We start from the raw sequence: 19,669 nt of genomic DNA, 5'->3' as shown, positions 1-19,669 counted from the left end.
CTTCCTCCGCGCGGGTCAACTGGGTCAAGAGCTCTGGCTTGGTGGTAGGGGACTGGCGGCAGGCGAGCTCCCTCCCACCCGCGCTTCAGGCCATCCGGTGGAGCACGGGTCCGCTGCTCTATCTGGGCGTTTACCTTTCTGCCACGCATCCCTCTCCGCCGGAGAACTGGCAGAATTTAGAGGGCGGGGTAATAGAGCAGCTCCGGAAATGGACAGGACTACTCCGGTGCCTCTCCCTTCGAGGGAGAGCGCTGGTGCTTAATCAACTAGTCCTGTCCACGCTCTGGTACCGGCTCAACACCCTGGTCCCAGCCCCGGGTTTCCTGGCCAACCTCCGGACATCGATTCTGGAGTTCTTTTGGTCAGCACTGCACTCGGTCCCTGCAGGGGTTCTTCATCTACCTCTGGAGGAGGGAGGGCAGGGCCTAAAAAGTCTGCTCACTCAGGTCCATGTCTTCCGCCTCCAGACCCTGCAGAGGCTCCTTTATGGTGCAGGTAGTCCGGCGTGGAGCATACTGGCGCACGCCTTCCTGCGCCTCTTCCGAGGGCTCCGATACGACCGGCAGCTCCTTTATCTCCATCCGAGAGGTCTTCCGCGAGACCTCTCCGGGCTGCCGGTCTTCTACCAAGTCCTCCTCCGGACCTGGAAACTCTTTTCAACAACCAGGTCCGTGGCGGCCACCGAGGGGGCAGATCTCCTTGCGGAGCTCCTGCTACACAACCCCCAGCTCCGTGTGCAGGTGGCGGAGTCCCGCTCGGTGTGCCAGAGGGTGGTCCTGGCAGAGGTCACAAGAGTCGGAGACCTCCTGGACTATGACCGGGGAGACTGGCTGGATCCTCTAACGCTCGCTCAGCACATGGGGCTTTCCAGACCTTGTACTCCCCGGCGCATACTTCAGGAGGTGAAGGCCGCTTTGCTGCCTGCTGCTCGGGTTTATCTCGACCGGATCCTGCACGAGGGCATGCCCTGCCCACCCGTTACCCCAGGCCCACTGGACCTTTTAATTGGACCCCTGCCCCGTGGACCCAACTGACCCCTTCACCCCTTCACTGGAAGCCGGCTGCACGAGATACAGTCGGTCTGCTTTCAAACCACTCCAAGAAAACATCTCTACACGCTTGTGCTCCACGCCCTTCATGCCCGCACCTCGTGTCCCGCCCTGATACAAAATGGCGGGACCTCCTGCCACCTTCGGAGGGTGAGGAGCCCCGGTGGGCCAGCCTATATTCCACCTTGGTCCCAAGGCCCGCCGGGGATGTCAGTTGGCGGCTCCTTCATGGAGCCGTGAGCACGGGCGTGTTCTTGGCGCGGTTCACCTCAATCCCAGACACCTGCCCCTTTTGCGGCGTGAGGGATACCCTGGCACATATATACTTGGAGTGTGCAAGGCTGCAGCCCCTATTCCGGCTCCTCACCAATATTTTATTACGTTTTTGGTTACACTTCTCCCCTCACCTTCTTATTTATGCACTCCCTATCCATGGCACCATAAAGTCACGGGATCTCCTGGTCAACCTCCTCTTGGCCCTAGCTAAAATGGCCATCTATAAAACCAGAGTGAGGAGGTTGGCCGATGGAGTCTCCTGTGACTGTGGGGCCTATTTCCGATCCTCGGTCTGTTCACGTATGCGGGCAGAGTTCCTCTGGGCGGCGTCCTCTGACTCCCTTGACGCCTTTGAGGAGCAGTGGGCACTGTCCGGGGTTCTCTGCTTGGTGTCCCCATCCGGTTCCCTTCGTTTGACCCTTTGACCGCACTCCTGTCCCTGTTATTTCATTAGTTGTCCCCCGGAATTTTTTGGGTATCTAGGTGCTGTGGATCCCCCTTTTAGGCTGGGGGGGATCCTTTAGCAGTGGACGGGCTTCGCCCGCCCACTTCCCGGATCCCAATAAGACTACTTTTCTATAGCCATCTGGCCTTGCCCCATCACACTAGTTAGTCATGATTAGGAAATGGGTTAGTAACATTTTGATCTGCTGTTCCACATCTGGTTTTTCTGTCTTTCACTGTCCACAGATGATGTAAAAATCTTCCATGTTGAACTACATGGAACATGCATTTTTATACTTTCTCTGGTATGAGGCTGGTGCCGTGTGTGTAGGGTGACCAGATGTCCCGAATTTATAGGGTCAGTCCTGATATTCGGGGCTTTGTCTTATATAGGTGCCTATTACCCACCACCCTGCCTCTCCTGATTTTTCACACCTGCTATCTGGTCACCTTATGTATGTGTTGTGCTTGAAATCCTGTGCCAATGAAATTTAATGTCAATTCCCAAGTCTTGTGTTCGATTCTGCAGCCATTACATGCCCATAACTCCTATTGAAGTCAATGGGAGCTTTCTCTGGGCATAGGGAGTTCAATCTATGGTTCTTATGTGGCCCCCATTGTGAGGTGCTCAGATACTGCAGTGATTGTTGGCTGTTTTTTCCTGAGAGCTGCTCTAGGAAGTAATCCGGCAGTTTTAGAACCTGTGTTACACAGGAGGTCAGACTAGATGGTCACATCTTATGGCCTTGGAATCTATGACTCTTCAATGTGTGTAGCCCCCCAACATTCTTGTAAAGCGAGGAGGGGCTGTTATCTCTATTTTACATGTTCCCCCTGGGGAACAGAGGCGACTTCTCAGGGTCCCACAGGAAGAGTGTGGTGGAGCAAGAAATTGAACCCACATCTTGGAATGATGCCCTAACCACTAGACCATCCTTCCTCTCAGGTTAGGCCAGTTAGGCAGCTGGCATTTTATGGAAAACATTGGAAGGGAGAGGGGGCAAAAAAGTCTACTTGAAACTATTCTCACTATAGTCTTGCCCTGTGGCTTTGTGAAGAATTTCAATGTCGATCCACCAAACAAGCTAAAATTGTTTCTTATGCCAGCAGCTCAAGAGTACTTTGAACATGTAATCTGGATTTATGGCCATTCTTGTTTTGTTGACTGACGTGACAGAATCTCTAAAGCCTGGCATGTGTGCCCATAAACTGGAGGTGTGTGACTCCCAGATTGCTTCGGAATGGTCACTTTCTATTTTCCAGGGGCTCTCATGACTTTCTAATTGGCAGTCGGGAATTTTAGGGCCAATTTTTGTGTTTGACCATTTCAGTTAAAAATAAAATGAATTGGAATAGTGCCAGTAGAGATTTTTTTTATTTTTCCTTAAATTCTTTGGGGGTGGGTGTTGGTACCTCTGCCTGGAGCACCCTTTACTCAACTAGAGTGGGGATAGTGGTCTTATGTTTGCTGAATTAGAAGCAGTTAAGGTTGTACTGAAAAGCGTACATGCACTTTGTGGACCAGTGTATTTTTTTTACAGGCTATTCAGCAAGCACTTCTTGGCATCATGCATTGCTGTGTCATTGCGCTCAAATGTGCAGGAGAAGCAGCATGATTTAATGCTTAAAGCAAGGGCCTAAATTAGGTCTTTTTGTTTCTGTTCCTGACGCTTACTTGTGGTGTGACCTTGGGTAAATCACGTAACTCTTTCTTGTCTCAGTTTCATCATCTAAAACAGAGATGGGCAAACTACACCCGCGGGCCACATCTGGCCTGCGGGACCATCTTGCCCAGCCCCTGAGCTCCCCGCCGGGGAGGCCAGCCCCTGGCCCCTCCCCCACCATCCCCTCTCCCCTGCAGCCATGGGAGGCGGGGCTGCGCGCTTATGCAGGGCAGCGCAACAGCATGTCTGGCTCCGGCTGGGCGGCATGGCTCCCAAACATGCTGCTCTGAGCAGCATAGTAAGGGGGCCGGAGTGTCCCGGGGGGCAGTCTGGGGACAGGGAACAGGGGGTGATTGGATAGGGCAGAGGTTTGGGGGGCCAGGGGATGGGGAAAAGGGGGATTGGATAGGGGATGGGGTCCTGGGGAGTGGTTGGGGTGGGGGTCCCAGGAGGGGGCAGTCAGGGGACAAGGAGCAGGGGGGGATTGGATGGGTGGTGAGTTCTGAGGGGGGCAGTCAGGGGGCGTGAAGTTGGAGGGGAGCGGATGGGGGCAGGGGCCAAGCTGTTGGGGGATGCACAGCCTTCTCCACCCGGCCCTCCATAAAGTTTTGCACCCCGATGTGGCCCTCGAGCCAAAAAGTTTGCCCACCCCTGATCTAGAAGATGGGTCTAACACCGCCTTCTCTGAGGTGTGAGGCTTAAATAGGCATGTTAATCTTCTTCTGTAGCCATTTAATCCTAGAAGAGATTATTTTTTAATTTTTTAACTCTTTTGGCGCAAAAGGTGGTGTATGGGCAGCCCTGGAGGCCAAACTCCGCTAGTTATGCCTAGGTACAGTTGAGCTGCAAGACGAGCTTTCTCAACCCACTAATAGGTTTCAAACCTGACTTGGAGGGACCACAGCTATGGAATAAGAATTAGTTCAGCCTCCATGGTCCAGTCTGAGATTGCCAGTGAAATTGCCAACTGGTGCCTTTTAGTGATGGGGACACGTGTCCACTGGGAATCATAGAAACGTAGGTCTGGAAGGAAACTTGAAAGTCATCTAGTTCTGCCACCTGCATGGAGGCAGGACCAAGTATCATTACACCATCCCGACAGGTGTTTTCCAGCCTGTTCTTAAAATCCTCCAATGACGGGACTTCCACCACCTCCCTTGTAAGCCTCGTCCAGAGCTTCACTATCCTGAGAGTTAGAAAATTTTTCCTAATATCTAACCTAAATCTCCCTGGCTGCAGATTAAGCCCATTATTTCTTCTCCTCTCTTCTATGAACATGGAGGACAATTGATCACCACTGTCTTTGTAACAGCCCTGAACAGATTTCAAGATTCTGGTCCACTCCCCACGCAGTCGTCTTTTCTCATGACTAAACATGCCCAGTTTTTTTTTAACTTTCTTCATTGGTCAGTGTTTTCTAAAGCTGTTATCATTTTTGTGGCTCTCCTCTGGAATATCTCAAATGTGTCCCCATCTTTCCTGAAGTGTGGTGCCCGGAATTGGACACAGTACTTCAGCTGAGGCTTCTCCAGTGGGGAGTAGAGCAGGGCAATTTTCCCCATGTCTTACATACAACACACCTGTTATTACCCCCCAGAACGATATTATCCCTTTTCACAACTGCATCCCAGTGTTGACTCATAGTCAATTTGTGGAAATGGGGTTGGTCTGGCATGAATTTTTCTTGAGAAATCCATGATGGCTATTCTTTATAACCCTATTATCGCCAGGTATTTACAAATGGAGTGTTCAATAATTTGTCCCAGTATCTTTCCTGTTATGGAAGTTAGGCTGATTGATTGCTAATTCCCCAGGTCCTCTTTGTTCCCCCTTTTAAAGACAGGCACTGTTTGCCCTTCTCCAGGGCGTGTTCCAGAGAAGAGCAACAAAAGTGATTAAAGGTCTAGAAAACATGACCTAGGATGGAAGATTGGAAAAAATTGAGTTTGTTTAGTCTGAAAAAGAGAAGACTGAGGGGGGACCTGATAACAGTTTTCAAGTATGTAAAAGATTGTTACAAGGAGGAGGAAGAAAAATTGTTTTTCTTAACCTCTGAGGATAGAACAAGAAGTAATGAGCTTAAATTGCAGCAAGGGAGATTTACGTTGGACATTAGGAAAAACTTCTTAACTGTCAGGGTGGTTAAGCACTGGAATACATTGCCTAGGGAGGCTGTGGAATCTCCATCATTGGAGCCTTTTTTAAGAGCAGGTTAGACAAACACCTGTCAGGAATGGTCTAGATAATACTTAGTCCTGCTATGAGTGCAGGGGACTGGATTAGATGACCTCTCAAGGTCCCTTCCAGTTCTATGATTCTATGTTGATACTTTAGAGAATATGCTACTATGCCAATGGGAGAACTTCTCCCATCCTCATAGTTAATCTATTTCTGCAAGAGGTGGTAGCTACCTTGACGGGAGAAACTCTCCCGTTGACATAATGCTGTGTACATTGGGGGTGAGGTCAGCAAAACTGCCTCCCTCAGGGGTGTGGATTTTTTACAGCCCATAGCAATATAGTTATACTGAAATAAATTTGTAGTGTAGACCTGGCCCCAGTCTCCTGAGACCACGCCCATACTCGAGGAGTTCTCAGAGATAGTTCAGGGAGCCAGGAGTCCTGGGGGGCAGCCAGGCTCCTGTCAGGAAGCTCTGCACGGAGCTGAGAGCCAGCCCCCCAAACCAGCCCTTTTAAGATGGTGGAAGTGCTCCTGGTGAGGATGTGCACCGCTGACAGAACAAGGGTAGTGGATATGAACCACTGCAGTGACTATAAGTTGACCTGTGTGATGTCGACTTAAGTTTGTAGTGTAGACATGCGCTCATTTACCTTAGGATTAATTTAATCAGGCCCTGCTGACTTGAATACATCTAACATGGCTAAATATTCTTTAACCTGTTCTTTCCCTATTTTGCCTTGCGTTCCTTCCCCTTTGTTGTTAATATTGTGTTAAGTATCTGGTTACGATTAACCTTTTTGGTGAAGACTAAAGTAAAATAGGCATTAAACCCCTCCGCTTTCTTGCTGAGGTGATCAGTTATTTGCTCTCCTTCCCTGCTAAGTAGAGGACCTACACTTTCCTTCATCTTTCTCTTGCTCCAAATGTATTTATAGACCCTCTTCTTATTGCCTTTTCTGCCCCTTGCTAGGTGTAACTCACTTTGTGCCTTAGCCTTTCTAATTTTTTTCCTACTTGCTTGTGCTGTTCTTTTGTACTCCTCCTTAGCAATTTGTCTATGCTTCCACTTTTTGTAGGATTCCTTTTTGATTTTTCAGGTCATTAAGGAGCTCCTGATGGTGCCATTTTGGCCTCTTACTATTCTTCGTCTCCTTTTCATCAGAGTAGTTTGCAGTTGTGCCTTTAGTGTTGTTTTCTTGAGGAACAGCCAGTACCCCTGAGCTCCTTTTTCCTGTATATTTTCTTCCCATGGGACCTTACCTACCAGTTCTCTGAATTTGTTGCAGCCTGCATTTTTGAAGTCCATTGTCCTTATTCTGCTGCTCTCACTCTTTCCTTTCCTTAAAATCATGAAATCTATCTGTTCATGATCCTGTTCAGCCAAATCGCCTTCCACCTTCAGATTCTTTACCAATTCCTGCTTTTTGGTTAGAATTCAGTCTAAAATGGCTGTCCTCCTGGTTGCATCCTCCACTTTCTGGAACAAAAAGTGATCCCCAATAAAGTCCGAGAACGTATCGGAATGTAAATCTGAGATCCATTTCACATAGGCCACCAAATGGCGGTCAGATAGAAACAGCTGTCCTTCACTACCAACTCGAGCTGCAGTCAAACTTGATGATTCAGAGGTGGAAAGGGTTACTCTGTGTCCCGAAGGATAACAGGGTTGTTCTTGGTTTTGGTCAGTATTTCTCCTCATTCTCCAATTCATCAGCCCAGCTTGGCTGATGTAATATGATAGACTTTTTGTAGGTCTATATCATGCACATCATTGTTCCAATTAACTACCATGAGCCATTCTGTTTCAACTCCCCCCTCCTTCTCATATTTACTATCACCGCTGCGGCAGGTTTTCACTTTACTGTCCTTTCAGGGGAATATTATTGCAGAAGTGAGTCTGAAGACAATTCTGATACTGTTCTTAGCCCTCTGTACACACAGTTCTTCATGAACACCGTGATCACTGTATGGTACCCATCACTCTGGGGTTTCCTGATGACTTCCCTTTCGAGAGGATATTTAAGACGACAGATATTGTAAGGCCACAGCTTTGGCAGGCATTAGGATAAATATAAATAGCTGCCTAATTTTCAGTGGATCTTTACCTTTTTAATACACTGCCGCAGCAGTGATAGTAAATGTCCATTTTGGCTTAGAATAAGGTGACCAAACACTACTTCTGTGGTCTAGCCAAGGGTTCGAATTCTGTCTTCCTCCAGAGAGAAGAGGCTAGTGTGATATCTCAGAAGTGCCACGTAGCCTCTGGGACATGCCATATTTAACAGCTGACTTGGTGGATGACAACTTCAGGACTAGGGTCCTGCTTCAGATGTTGTTTTTAAAACTTTTTTTTTATTCCAAAGATCCCTTACAGACCTTGATCCATGGAAAACTCCCACTGGAGCTTTAGGGCCAAATTTCCCACCCACTTAACAGAGGTACCCCTTATAAACTTCACCAGGGTAATCCCAAATACAGGGGGAGCTGTCCTTTGAGCATCAAAGGAGGCAGAGTCTGAACACAGGTCTGGGAGCCAGGAACTTGCAAGTAGCATTGGGTGACTTTTTTGTTTTGTTTTAACAGATTTTTTTTTTCACTGAAAAATGCATTTTGTGGGGGGGTCCGTTGAGTAAACAGTGACAATATAATCTTAACTGCTGCTCTTTTGGACTAACCATGTGTAGCCTGTCTGTAGCAGCTGGCCGGAAACCTGGGAGGTAGAAGGGTGAAATTCACAATACTTCATTTCCATTTTTGGCCAAACCTCAGCTATGAGCCCTCCGGTGGTTTAGACCTGGTAGAGTATTAGCAGTCCCTTTCACGGCCCCTTAGACCAGGTCAGGACTCTGCAAGACACCGTATGGCAGTACGAGGCAGTGCAGGTTTTGTGTAGTTGGTTTGGGACCTAGATTTCATTCTAGCACCGTCTCCTTCCAGCCTTTACCCTTCTAGCAAGCAACTTGCAGACTCTACATTGCATGCGAGTTTCCTCTAACCTCCTCTCTTTCCACAACAGGGCAACTATCGAAGAAAAATATGGCAAAGAGCTCATTAACCTGACAAAGAAGAAGCCCTGTGGGCAGACTGAATTGAAGTAAGTTTAGATCCTTGTGTATGTTCTCATTCCTATTTGAGTTCATAACAAAAGCTACCTTGACTTGGAATGCTGATAGAGAGGGCTGTGATGTTGAATCCAAAAAAGGGAGTGCAAGTTAGAAGGAGGCTGAAATTAGTATTGATATGACTGGAAAAAAACTGACTAAAATCAGATTCTTGTGAATGAGAGACATGCCAGTAATTGGAATCCACTGACTTTAGCCTCCCATTAAACCAACTTCCTGTTATCAGAAATTAACACTACTTTCAGGAAGTCAAGACTAACTGTTGTGGTCTAGTGGTGAGAGTAGGGGACTGGGAGTCGTGAGAGCTGGGTTCTCTTCCTGACTTCATGGGTGGCCTTGGGCAAGTCCCTTCACTTCCCGAAGCTGCGGTGTGTGGATGTATGTGAAAGGCTGTATTCTCTATTTGCTTGCATCTTCTTGCGTCTGGGCTTTGTATAGAATGGAAATAAGATCTCCTCTACATTTCATCATTGAAATTCACTATCCACAAGATTCCAATTTCTTGGGACACATTTCAACATGTGTATGTTAGGGATGGTGAAGGGGATGTCTAGGTTGAACCTACTATGCTCTGAAAGACACTGCAAACGCAAGAGAACATATGACCAGGTTTCTTTATGTTAATTACACTTCCTTTGCTGCTACAGCTCTTCTCTTCGGATACCCTAGGACTACATTGCAAATGAAGGTGTAGTTATATCCCAGCTAGGCATATCTGTGCTAGCTGGGTAAAAATGGGTATGTCTCCACAACCCACGGCAGTGAGCCTCCCAGCCCTGGTCTGCACACTTGGGCTTGCACGAGTGCTGTAAAAATAGCTGCACTTCGAAGTCGTGGCTTGAGCTGGAGCTCACACTTGGAAGCCTCCCCTCTGCCCCCCAACACCTTGGGCTTCTGAGCCTGAGCTCCAGCCTGAGCCACGACCTCTGCCAGCTATGTTTAGGGCCATAGTGCAAGCCCAAGTCTGCAGACCTGGGCTGGGAGGCTTGGTGCCGTGGGCAGGGTAAGTATACTCCGGGGCAGTGTAGACTTGGTTGCATGGGCCTCAGTGTGGGCTAGCAACCCAAATGCTTACCCAAGTTCCCCGATGGGTGGCTAGCCCATGCTGACATCTGTGCCACCCTGTCTACATTGCTATTGTGACCTGTGTTAGCTAGACTACAGCCTACCCTTGTTACAGTCAAGAAAAGGAAGTGGAATGAGAGCAAACAAGCTAGTTTTATGTTCTTTTGAGTTTGTAATGTCTGTCAGAGCACCTCAGCTCCCCATCTGTAAAATGGGGATCATATCTCTTTCTTTGCCTGTCTTGTCTGTTTAGACAGTCCCTGCCCTAAACGTAGAAAGAGGCTGTGTTTATGTACGGTGCCTAAACCAGTGGGACCTGATCTAGGTCCTACTATCATAACAACAACAAATATGAATGATGATGATAATATAAGTGTGGGTTAAAGCTGCCCCGGGTGTCACAGGAATGTCATCCTGGACTGCCCAGTTGGTTGGCATATGTAGTGATGCTAATAGTGTCTCCTGTCCCCACCGTCTGTGCGGCTGCTGCACTGGGGAATGAAATCTTGTCCTTGAATGACAGAACGGTGAAAAGCCCAAATCTCCATTTGAGCCTGACTTCAAGAGTTCACACACCCACACCCCCCCCCCATTAGTGTACATGATCTCAAAAGATTGTTGGAGTGGGTGTGAGTAGCATGTGAAAAGGATCAACTCCTGCCAGGTTAGAGCAAAAGGGGAATCTTGCCCCTTTGAGTGAAGCCATCATTAGGCTGTCATTACATGCCATGGGGAATCTGGCAATTCTCTTACCTACCCTGTAACTCTGTGCCTGTGTTTTTCAGCACGCTGAAGAGAGCTCTTGAAGTTTTTAAGCAACGTAAGTAATTGCTTAACATCGTTCTTTGTATTTGTCAAGAAATCCGGCTGCATTGGCGACTGTGGACGACAGTTTGAAAAAGCATACACAAAAGTCTGCGAACCTGTACAGTCATTTGCCTCAGAAATAGACTGTAAAATCAGATTAGCTGGGGGTAGAGTGAGCTATTCCCATTTTACATTCGTTTTCGTCTCCTTAGCAGTTACTTTCACTCCATACTTTCTAGGAGCATAGTGCCATTATAGAATGCACAGCACCGTTCCCTTCAGAGCATTTTACAAACCTTAACCAATGAAGCCTCACAAAGATGCCCTGTGGGCAGTGTAATCTTTGGTTCACAGACTGGGGAGCTGTTGCAAAGAAAGAAGAAGTGACTTGCCTAAAACCCGCATCAGTTGGAAGCATTGTTAGTCATAGAGCTCCCCCGCAAAATGTAATTTGCATTATACTTACTGGATCCCTGAGAAGCTAACCATCTAAATAGATCAGATAAAGTAATGGGGGGGAAGAGCAGGGATGTGACAGAAAGCAAACTGGCTGGGCAGTGTGGTTTAGCACACGCCCTGTTTGTACTTTTGATTTGTCTAATTTCTTTGATGGAAGTGCTGGGATTCTAAGAAGGGATTTGGAGGAGAGGTATTGGTGCTATGTTCAAAGTGCTTCCACTTCCACATTCTGTTCAGCTTCATATCTCCTCCTGGTTTGGAGTATTTACATTTGTGGATGTGCTTGGTTGTTCCATTGTGGCCTAAATATTTCATGTCTTTCTCCAGCCTGCAGCTAACCCTTATCATCCTGTATGTAACAGCTCATTGTATTGCTTAGTCTGGTGGTGGAAAGGAGAGAACCTGCTTACTGTGGTGGTTAATTTTTAACACTAGAGAAATAACTGATCTGATATGAGAAGAAGAGCTCTGTGTAAGCCCCAGAGCTTGTCTCTCTCACCAGCAGATGCTAGCCCAGTAAAAGATATTACCTCACCCACCTTGTCTCTCTTCTAGCCCTGTCGGTCCCAGGACACAACAACACTGCATGCTCTGATAGGAAACATTTCTTTCACATATCAAAGAGACTAGTTAGACTACAGCGAGGTGCTGATTGGAAATTTTCTGAGGAAACCAAAGTTTAGTTGGAAAATGACAATTCAGCAGACTGCAGTGTTTAACCAACCATATTACAGGTTACATGAAACTTTCATAGGGACACAGACAGCTTTCTACTGGAAACCTGCCTGCTTTCCCGGTGGGCTGATGGGAAGCCCTTGTTCCAGGGCCCACAGCTCTAGGACAGTCACACCACGCAGACTGCTCGGGGCCTACTTGGCTCCACGCTATGCGACAGAGACTCAGGCAGCCTTGTGAGTCCTGGCTGGAGCCAGGGACTCAAGGGTCCCCGCTGTGGAGCAGGGAGATACGAACTCAAGGACCTGGGCTCCAGCTGCCGCTCTGGGGCAGCCCCACCGTGTCAGGCCTTCCAGCCTCCCTGCTTGGAGCCAGGAATCTGAAAACCCCTGGTGCTGTGGCTCTAGCAGCAGCGTGGCTCCCAGCTCCACAGCAAGGAGCCCGGAAGCCCTGAGAACCATGGCTCTAGGCGGGGCTCATCAGGGCTTCTAGGCTTCCTGCTGCAGACCTGGGAGCCTGCAATTCCTGGAACTAGCTTCCGGTGTCTGTGGCTCTGGGGCAGATGGCCCAGGCTGAGGAGCCCAGGGCTTCCAGATTCCTGGGCCAGCTGGCTCCCTGGGCTGCCCTCCCTGAATAGCAGGGGTTGCATTTTGTCCATTTTGTCCAAATAGCATTTCTGTCCATTTCACCTGTTTTGTATCAAAAGGCCACATTTCAGTGTTTCCCAGACGCCGGTTTTTATGGTTTGTCAGTTAACAAAATATATCAGTAAATTCCAAATCAGAGAGAAACCAACTCCCCAAATACCAAAATTTTTTGTGAGCTGAAAACCCCGAGTTTTGGCCAGCTCTCATGCTGTATACTTTTAGGTTATTTTCCTTGTGTGTGTGTCCAATGGGCCTATTTGGCCTTCCACTTATAATCATATAAAATCAGGGGTAACTCAGTCGACTTCAGTGATGTTACACCAGTGGGGAAACTGGAAGGACAGCGTGGAGAATGGAACAGTAAAGCGATTGGCTCCTACAGGAAGGTTTTTGATGTGCTTTATGCTGCTCTGTTCTAAGCACATGCTGACCACTACTGGAGAGCTTGGAAGTCTCTTTCTAGAGACAAACTTGTCTCTTAAAGACAGTTGAGGTTAATGAGAAGTAACTGGCTTGATAGAGCCACAAATGCAGCCTTGGGGTCCTAATGTGCATTTTAAAAGAGGCTGGCACCAGGTGGACAGTGCAGTTATTTTTGAGATAACTGTTTCTTTCCTGGCAGATAATCTGAAAGGGAGGAAGCTGATGGCGCAAGAATAGCAGTGCTGGGATTTCAACACCCACGCACGACGTTGGAAGTGAGAGAGGCTGAAAAGAATGCGATAACACAATAGCATTGCCAGAAATCTGTGGTGCTCTAGGAACGGCACACTTGTCACTATTCTGCACGCTGCAGTCATTCAGCGCGTCATGACATCTGTAGGACTAGAACTTCAAGAAAGCTGGTGTCTGTTAGAGCAGGGCAGGGAAAGGCAATTCCATTTTGTGGGAGATGTTTGATATTTCAAAACTTGCTTCTGGATCAGAATGAAACCAAAAGAGAAATTTTGAAATTTGCTGCCAAACAGAATGGAGCCCCAGCTTCCGGGCAGTCTGCCTGGCGGGCTGTCAACCCTGGAGGCTGAGCTCCCCAGCAGCCCACCAGCTGGGCTGCAGAGGAGCCAGATGGGGAAGCTGGCAGGAAATCAGGCAGGTTTCTGTTGTAACTTTGTTGAAATCATTCTGTGTCTGTGAAACATTTAGCTAAATCTTCAAATTCTGATGGAAACAAATGTTTTGTCAGCCTTTTCCTGACCAGCTCTCCTGCATAGAGACTAGGACCCTACCAAATTCACAGTCCATTTTGATCAGTTTCACAGCTGGAGGGTTTTAAAATTGGTCAATTTCCCGTTTTCAGATGTTTACATCTGAAATTTCGTGGTGGTGTAACGGTGGGGTTCCTGACTGAAAAAGAGTTGGGGGGGTGGTCACAAAAGCTTATGGAGGGGGGGTCACCGGCTTGCCACCCTCACTTCTGTGCTGCCTTTAGAGCTGGGCTCAGAAGGTACAGGCACGGAGCTTCCTGCAGCCAGGGGACGTACCCAGAGGTGGGTCTGATCTCCCCCCGAGAGCGGCCATGCAGGGGAAGAGGAAGTCCCATCCCTCTCCAGGCCGGTGGACTAGTAGCTGGAGCCTGTTGAACAGTAGGAGCCCCTAGCTGGGGTGCCCCCAGGCCTGTCCCTCCTCCGCCCCTCCAATAGCTAGATTTCATGGGGAAGGTCTGATTTCACGGTCTATGACATGTTTTTCACGGCTGTGAATTTGGTAGGGCTCTATCGATGACACACAGATGCACAATGCCGATTACGTCCAGTAGAGGGCAGTGGTGCACCCCCCCCCCCCCCCCCCCCCCCGAGCCAGCTCATTGTAATGTCTTCGTAGAGGCTAGTGCTGCGGTCATGTAGAGTGCTGGCCTTTCAACATTTTCCTGTTTTTTGAACTGCACAGGGTGAAAAATCTAGCGGGGCAGCAATTCACTTGAAAACGCTTAAATCAAATTATATCAGTTAAAACCCAGCCTTTGTGGTACACCCTGTGTTGTTTTATTCAGTCTAAAGCAGGGATACGCAGACCTCAGTGGACCAGGAGCCAAATTAGTGATCAACATTGCCCAAAAGAGCCACAGTCATGTGCATTCATTGTTTCATTTACTCTTGTACTATTCATATTTAAACAATACGACAGGGAAATATTTAGTTTATATATAGATATTTATTCTCACAGCAAATAAGTTGATAACTTAGTGCAAGTTAATAACTTAATTGGTTTAATGACATAGTAAAAGCATCCTGATTGGTTAAATCACACAGTGATTTAATATCATGTGTTGCAAAGACCCGTAGAGACACATTAAAGAACCACTGGCGGCTTATGAGACACAGCTTGAGTATCAGTCTTACCCTAACTTCTCACAAAACTCTGTCAGTGCACCTGGATCCTGACCCGTTGCATCCCCTACTCTTCCAGGCCTGGAAGTCTTGAACAGAAGCTGTCAATTGTCTGAGTTCTGGGTGTAGTTCTATATAGTGCCCTGTGGGATGAAACAAAACTTTCATCTGTAAACCAGGTGGCCTCTAACCCCGGCAAGGCCAGTACCCAGTCAATGGGGTTCATAGTAAAATGAAACCAATCTTGCGTCTTTTCTTTTCTGATTCAGGGTCCATCAATGGGAGATGTGGGTGCTCAAAGCTTGTGAAAATCAGGTGCTAGGTGTTTCAAATTGGGCCCTCCAAATCCATGGACACCACATTAAAGGGCTTGTGTTCACTGCACCTTGAGGTATAACTCAAGTGTTGCCCCTAACTGGACTCCTGTTCATATACAAAAATCTCTAGCTGAGTTAGGTGGTGCCATTAAGCTGGCCTATGAGAGGGTGTGGGGTGAAGCTTGAGTAATGTAGTGGGGACACAGCTACTGGCTACAGCTCAATTTTTAGCACAGCTTATCACTCTGCTAATGCAATCGCTCTGCACTGTTAATCAGATCTCGAGTGTTGTTTCGCAGTGTGTGGGTGTTCTTGCTTGACCTAGGCTAACTTAAGAGGTGTAACTCAAGCTAACTGTTGCCGTTATCTAAATCTAGTCCTTCACCTGTCTCTGTGCCTCAGTTTATCTATCTGTAAAGTGGGCGTAATAGGCTGACCTACCTCACAGGGGTGTTTTTAGGGTTTGATGCCTATGAAGCATGGTGCAGCTAGAGCTGGGCAAATAACTGATTTTTCAGTTTGTTGACAGTTCCAAACAAATAAAAAAATTCAGACTGAATCTGAAAATTTCCCCCCAAAAAGTCAGCAAATCGAAAAAGTCCACAAAAATGTCACTGTGGGTTGAACTAAATGTTTTGTTCAACCCAGAATGAACTGGTTCATTTCCGGTCACCCTGTCCACATAAAAGCAAAGGAAACGAAGGGTTAGATTCACCAAACAACTTATCCGTTGGCCAGGTTGGAACAGGGATACAAACTTGGGTCTCACAGGTAAGTGCTCTAACCACCAGGTGTTGAGTTATTCTCACTTTTTCTCTCTCTCTCTCTGGCCAAGTGATTATTCATGTATTTTATACACGGTTACAGTTTCAACAGAGGAGACTGAGAAAGCCCCACACTAGGCTCTCCCATACCCAGTAGTTGGGGCACTCACCTACAATGTGGGAGAGCTAAATTAAAATCTCTTCTCCACATCAGGCAGAGGTGGGGATTTGAACCTCTCTCCCACATCCCATTTGCCATTTGCCTGAAGAAGTTCGCCTGGCTCTAGTTGAAACTCTCCGAGAAGGTGTTTTAGAAATGCTGACTAGAGTTATGCGTTCGATAACACAAGTGACTCCAGTCAAGACGGTCTTTGTGGAGCATGTGGGGTTTGTTTGTTTTTTTTTTTTCACTTGCAGAGGTAGATGGTGTAGGGCAGAGTCACATCCAGCTGGCCCAGACCCTCCGGGAGGAGGCCAGGAAGATGGAGGACTTCAGGGAAAAGCAAAAACTTCATCGGAAAAAGGTCGGGAATTTGGGAAGGCGTCACGTGGTTCTGTGAGCTGGAATCTGGCCAGAATGCCAGGATTAAAACCTTGACTTCTGCAAATGGCTTTGTGGGATCTGTGATGACCCCAAACAGCCAGTTCCTTAGCTTTATGGCTGGGCATGGGAGCTGTGAAAGAGCCCTGGCTTTACGGGAAGTCTTCAAATGTGCTAAGTTTCCTGTTGAGTATATATGCTGGCTGCTGGGGTAAGGGTTTTCTTTCTCTGTCCCGCCCTTGTCCTCGCCTATGAACTCCCTGCTGCTCTGGGAAGTCCAGAGTCCATTCCTAACTGCTGTAACTGCATCAGACTGCATCAGTCCAGTGATTTACAACTTCCTCATTCAAGCTGCTTGTGTTTGCCTTTGGGTTCCTATGCTTCTTTTTAGGAAAAATAGATCATTTTTGTATTTTCTTCCCATTGAAAGCTGCGCCCAGGACCTTTCTGCTCCCTGAGCTTCACATCTTGACAAGTGATCTTTACAACATACAATTGCTTTTAATGGGGAAGCTGTGGTCTATGGCCAGGTTTTCAGACACACACAGTACCAGTAGTTGCCTTTGTTGTCACTGTGGACTGGATTGCATCTGAAAATCAAGCTCTTACTGGGTTGTATTAAGTACAGGATCCAGGAAAGCTGGGTTCTATTCCTGACTCTTTCCTGTCGGACTTTGGGCCAAGCCACTTAACTCCTCTGTGCCTTAGTTTGCCCTCTGTCTGTAAAAGGAAAGATAACAATAGTTCATCAGTTAAAGTTGTACAGTTTATACCAAACAGGAAGGACAGGGCTCACCGATGTTGCCAGACCTCATGAATAGGGCCCTACCAAATTCACGGTCCATTTTGGTCAATTTCATGATTACAGGATTTAAAAAATCATAAATTTCTTGATTTTTTTTTTGTGCTATTTAAATCTGAAATTTCACGGTGCTGTAATTGCAGGGAACCTGACCCTAAAAGGAGTTGTGGAGGTGTTGCAAGGTTATTGCCGGGGAGGGAGGGAGAGGGTTGCAGTACAGTTACCCTTATTTCTGTGCTGCTGCTGGCGGTGGTGCTGCCTTCAGAGCTGTGCAGCTGGAGAGTGACGGCTGCTGGCCAGGAGCCCAGCTCTGAAGGCAGCTCAGAAGTAAGGGTGGCAATACCGTGACCCCCCTAAAATAACCTTGTGACCCCCCCCTGCAACTCCTTGTGAAATCCTTATAGTATAGGGTAAAAGCACACAAAAGACCAGATTTCACGGGGGGCGAGACCAGATTTCATGGTCTGTGACACGTTTTTCCTGGCCGTGAATTTGGTAGGGCCCTAGTCATGAAGGGTGTCGGTCAGGTGATGCAATATAGCGTTATGAGATTTGCTGGTCTTGTATTGCTGAGATGATGTCTGACACACACAAGACAGGACTTGAACTGGGAACCCATCAAGGTGACTGTCTTAGTTGCTAAGTTCCTTGGTAGCTTTCATCCTTGCAGTGCTCCTGGGGTAGATGGTGCACTAATGCAGGTGTTGTTCCCTTCACAGATAGAGCTTGTAATGGAGGCTATTCATAAAAATAGGAATTTGCAGTATAAGAAAACAGTGGAGGTAAGTGGCCCCTATCATCTGGTTCTTACAGGCCATAGATCTGTAACCTGCAGTCACATTAGAAATATAACACTGTCCACATTACCGACAATAGTTTTGTATTTGAATGGTTAAACAGTGGTAATGGTATTTGCATGAGCACACGTCCTGTGTCCAAGCACTGAAGCTGACTAAGCTACCAAATCTTTTCATTGTCTTTGTATTTACTGTATTTTTATTCTGTACCTGGCAAGTGGCATCCAGACCAGGAGCTGCAGAGCAAAGGCAAAGAATGTGGGAGGAAATGAATGTGGGGCCAGCTGTGTTATGCAGGCTGTGATGAGGGTGATCAAATCTCATGCTTCAGGACATAAACTGATCTCGGGTCAGGAAGGAAAGGTGTCCTTACATATGCAGCATTGCACAGTTGGCTGCCTTCATTTGAAGAGCTTGTCTTCCTCTGAAGCATCAGATGTTGGTGGCTACCAGAGGCAGGATACTGAACTGAAGTTCCAATAATGTATGTGGTAGATCCTATAGAATCCTTAACGTGAGTGCAGGATTTGATCCAGCAGTTTAGTGTATGTGTGTGTGTGTGTGTTGCATTTCCAACTTGCTTACATACCCACCTCTCTCCTAGGCAAAGAGGCTATACGGGCAGCGATGCAGGGATAAAGATGAAGCGGAACAGGCCGTGCACCGCAATGCAAACCTTGTAACACAAAAGCAACAAGAAAAGGTAACACGGAGGGTGAAAGGAAGATAGTTTTCCTGTTCTGCTTTAGGTACTGTTCAACAACTAAATCACCTCCAGGAAAAAATACCATTAAGAACATAAAACAGCCATACTGGGTCAGACCAAAGGTCCATCTAGCCCAGTATCCTGTCTTCCGACAATGGCTAATGCCAGGTGCCCCAGAGGGAATAAACAGAACAGGTAATTAAGTGATCCATTCCCTGTCGCTCATTCCCAGGCTCTTGCAAACAGAGGCTAGGGATACCATCCCTGCCCATCCTGGCTAATAGCCATTGATGGACCTATCCTCCATGAATTTATCTAGTTCTTTTTTTAACCCTGTAATAGTAATTTTAAAACTAAAGATAGTGGCTACAGTTTCTAAGAAACCTGCCAAACCGGGACCCTGACCCTGCTGTTGGATTTACACAGGAGAGCTTCCTTTCACTGCATGGAGGCTCTGGTAGTGCAATTGCCAGGAGTTCAGAGATGGTTCTGGGTACTTGGTAGCTGGCTGGAGGCCTGACAGTTGACAGCCAGCATGGAAGTCTTGAACCACTAGTGAGGAATCATTGACACAGAGCTTGGGGGAAAAAATCTGTGTTGGTGGTTTGACTTCACCCTCTGGTTAAGGATGGAACAACCTTACTTTTTCTGCAGTGTTTGTAGGTTGAGCTGCTGTCTCACAATGACCGCTTTATCTTTCTGTTTTTCAGCTGTTTGTAAAGTTGGCTCAGAGCAAGTCAGCTTTGGAAGATTCTGGTGAGTGCTGATAACGTGGAGAATCTGTTACATTTGGAGGGGCTGCAGGTAGGGAATGGGATGGAGGGGAACCCATTACACAAGTGCTCTATTCGGGGTGACTGGCATAGACCTCCCTTTTCTAAAACAGTAGGTTGCACAGTTATACGCTGGATAAATTTGCCCCAGGGAGTCGAATGTTATGTCTTGATGGCTCATTGTCTCCTTGTGATGAGACAATGTCCCAGCTAGAGCTGGTTGGAAATGTTTAGTTGAAACTTTTTTTGATGG

At 47.4% G+C, this 19,669-nt stretch overlaps 1 protein-coding gene across 2 annotated transcripts in view; it reads left to right on the top strand.

Annotated features, from left to right (window-relative positions):
- The window catches only part of PSTPIP2 (proline-serine-threonine phosphatase interacting protein 2), a 67,699-nt gene that overhangs the window by 35,779 nt on the left and 12,251 nt on the right, over positions 1-19,669 (top strand). For both annotated transcript variants that reach the window (XM_043514528.1, XM_038402120.2), the window contains exons 3-8: positions 8,631-8,708; positions 10,587-10,621; positions 16,215-16,321; positions 17,860-17,922; positions 18,542-18,640; positions 19,354-19,399. In XM_043514528.1, coding sequence (XP_043370463.1) covers positions 8,631-8,708; positions 10,587-10,621; positions 16,215-16,321; positions 17,860-17,922; positions 18,542-18,640; positions 19,354-19,399 — 428 coding nt within the window. The remainder of the gene's footprint in view (positions 1-8,630; positions 8,709-10,586; positions 10,622-16,214; positions 16,322-17,859; positions 17,923-18,541; positions 18,641-19,353; positions 19,400-19,669) is intronic.

This window comes from Dermochelys coriacea, chromosome 5 (genome assembly GCF_009764565.3).
Source record: "Dermochelys coriacea isolate rDerCor1 chromosome 5, rDerCor1.pri.v4, whole genome shotgun sequence".
NCBI classification, from domain to species: Eukaryota; Metazoa; Chordata; order Testudines; family Dermochelyidae; genus Dermochelys; species Dermochelys coriacea.
This window is presented reverse-complemented; position numbering and strand designations above follow the sequence as displayed.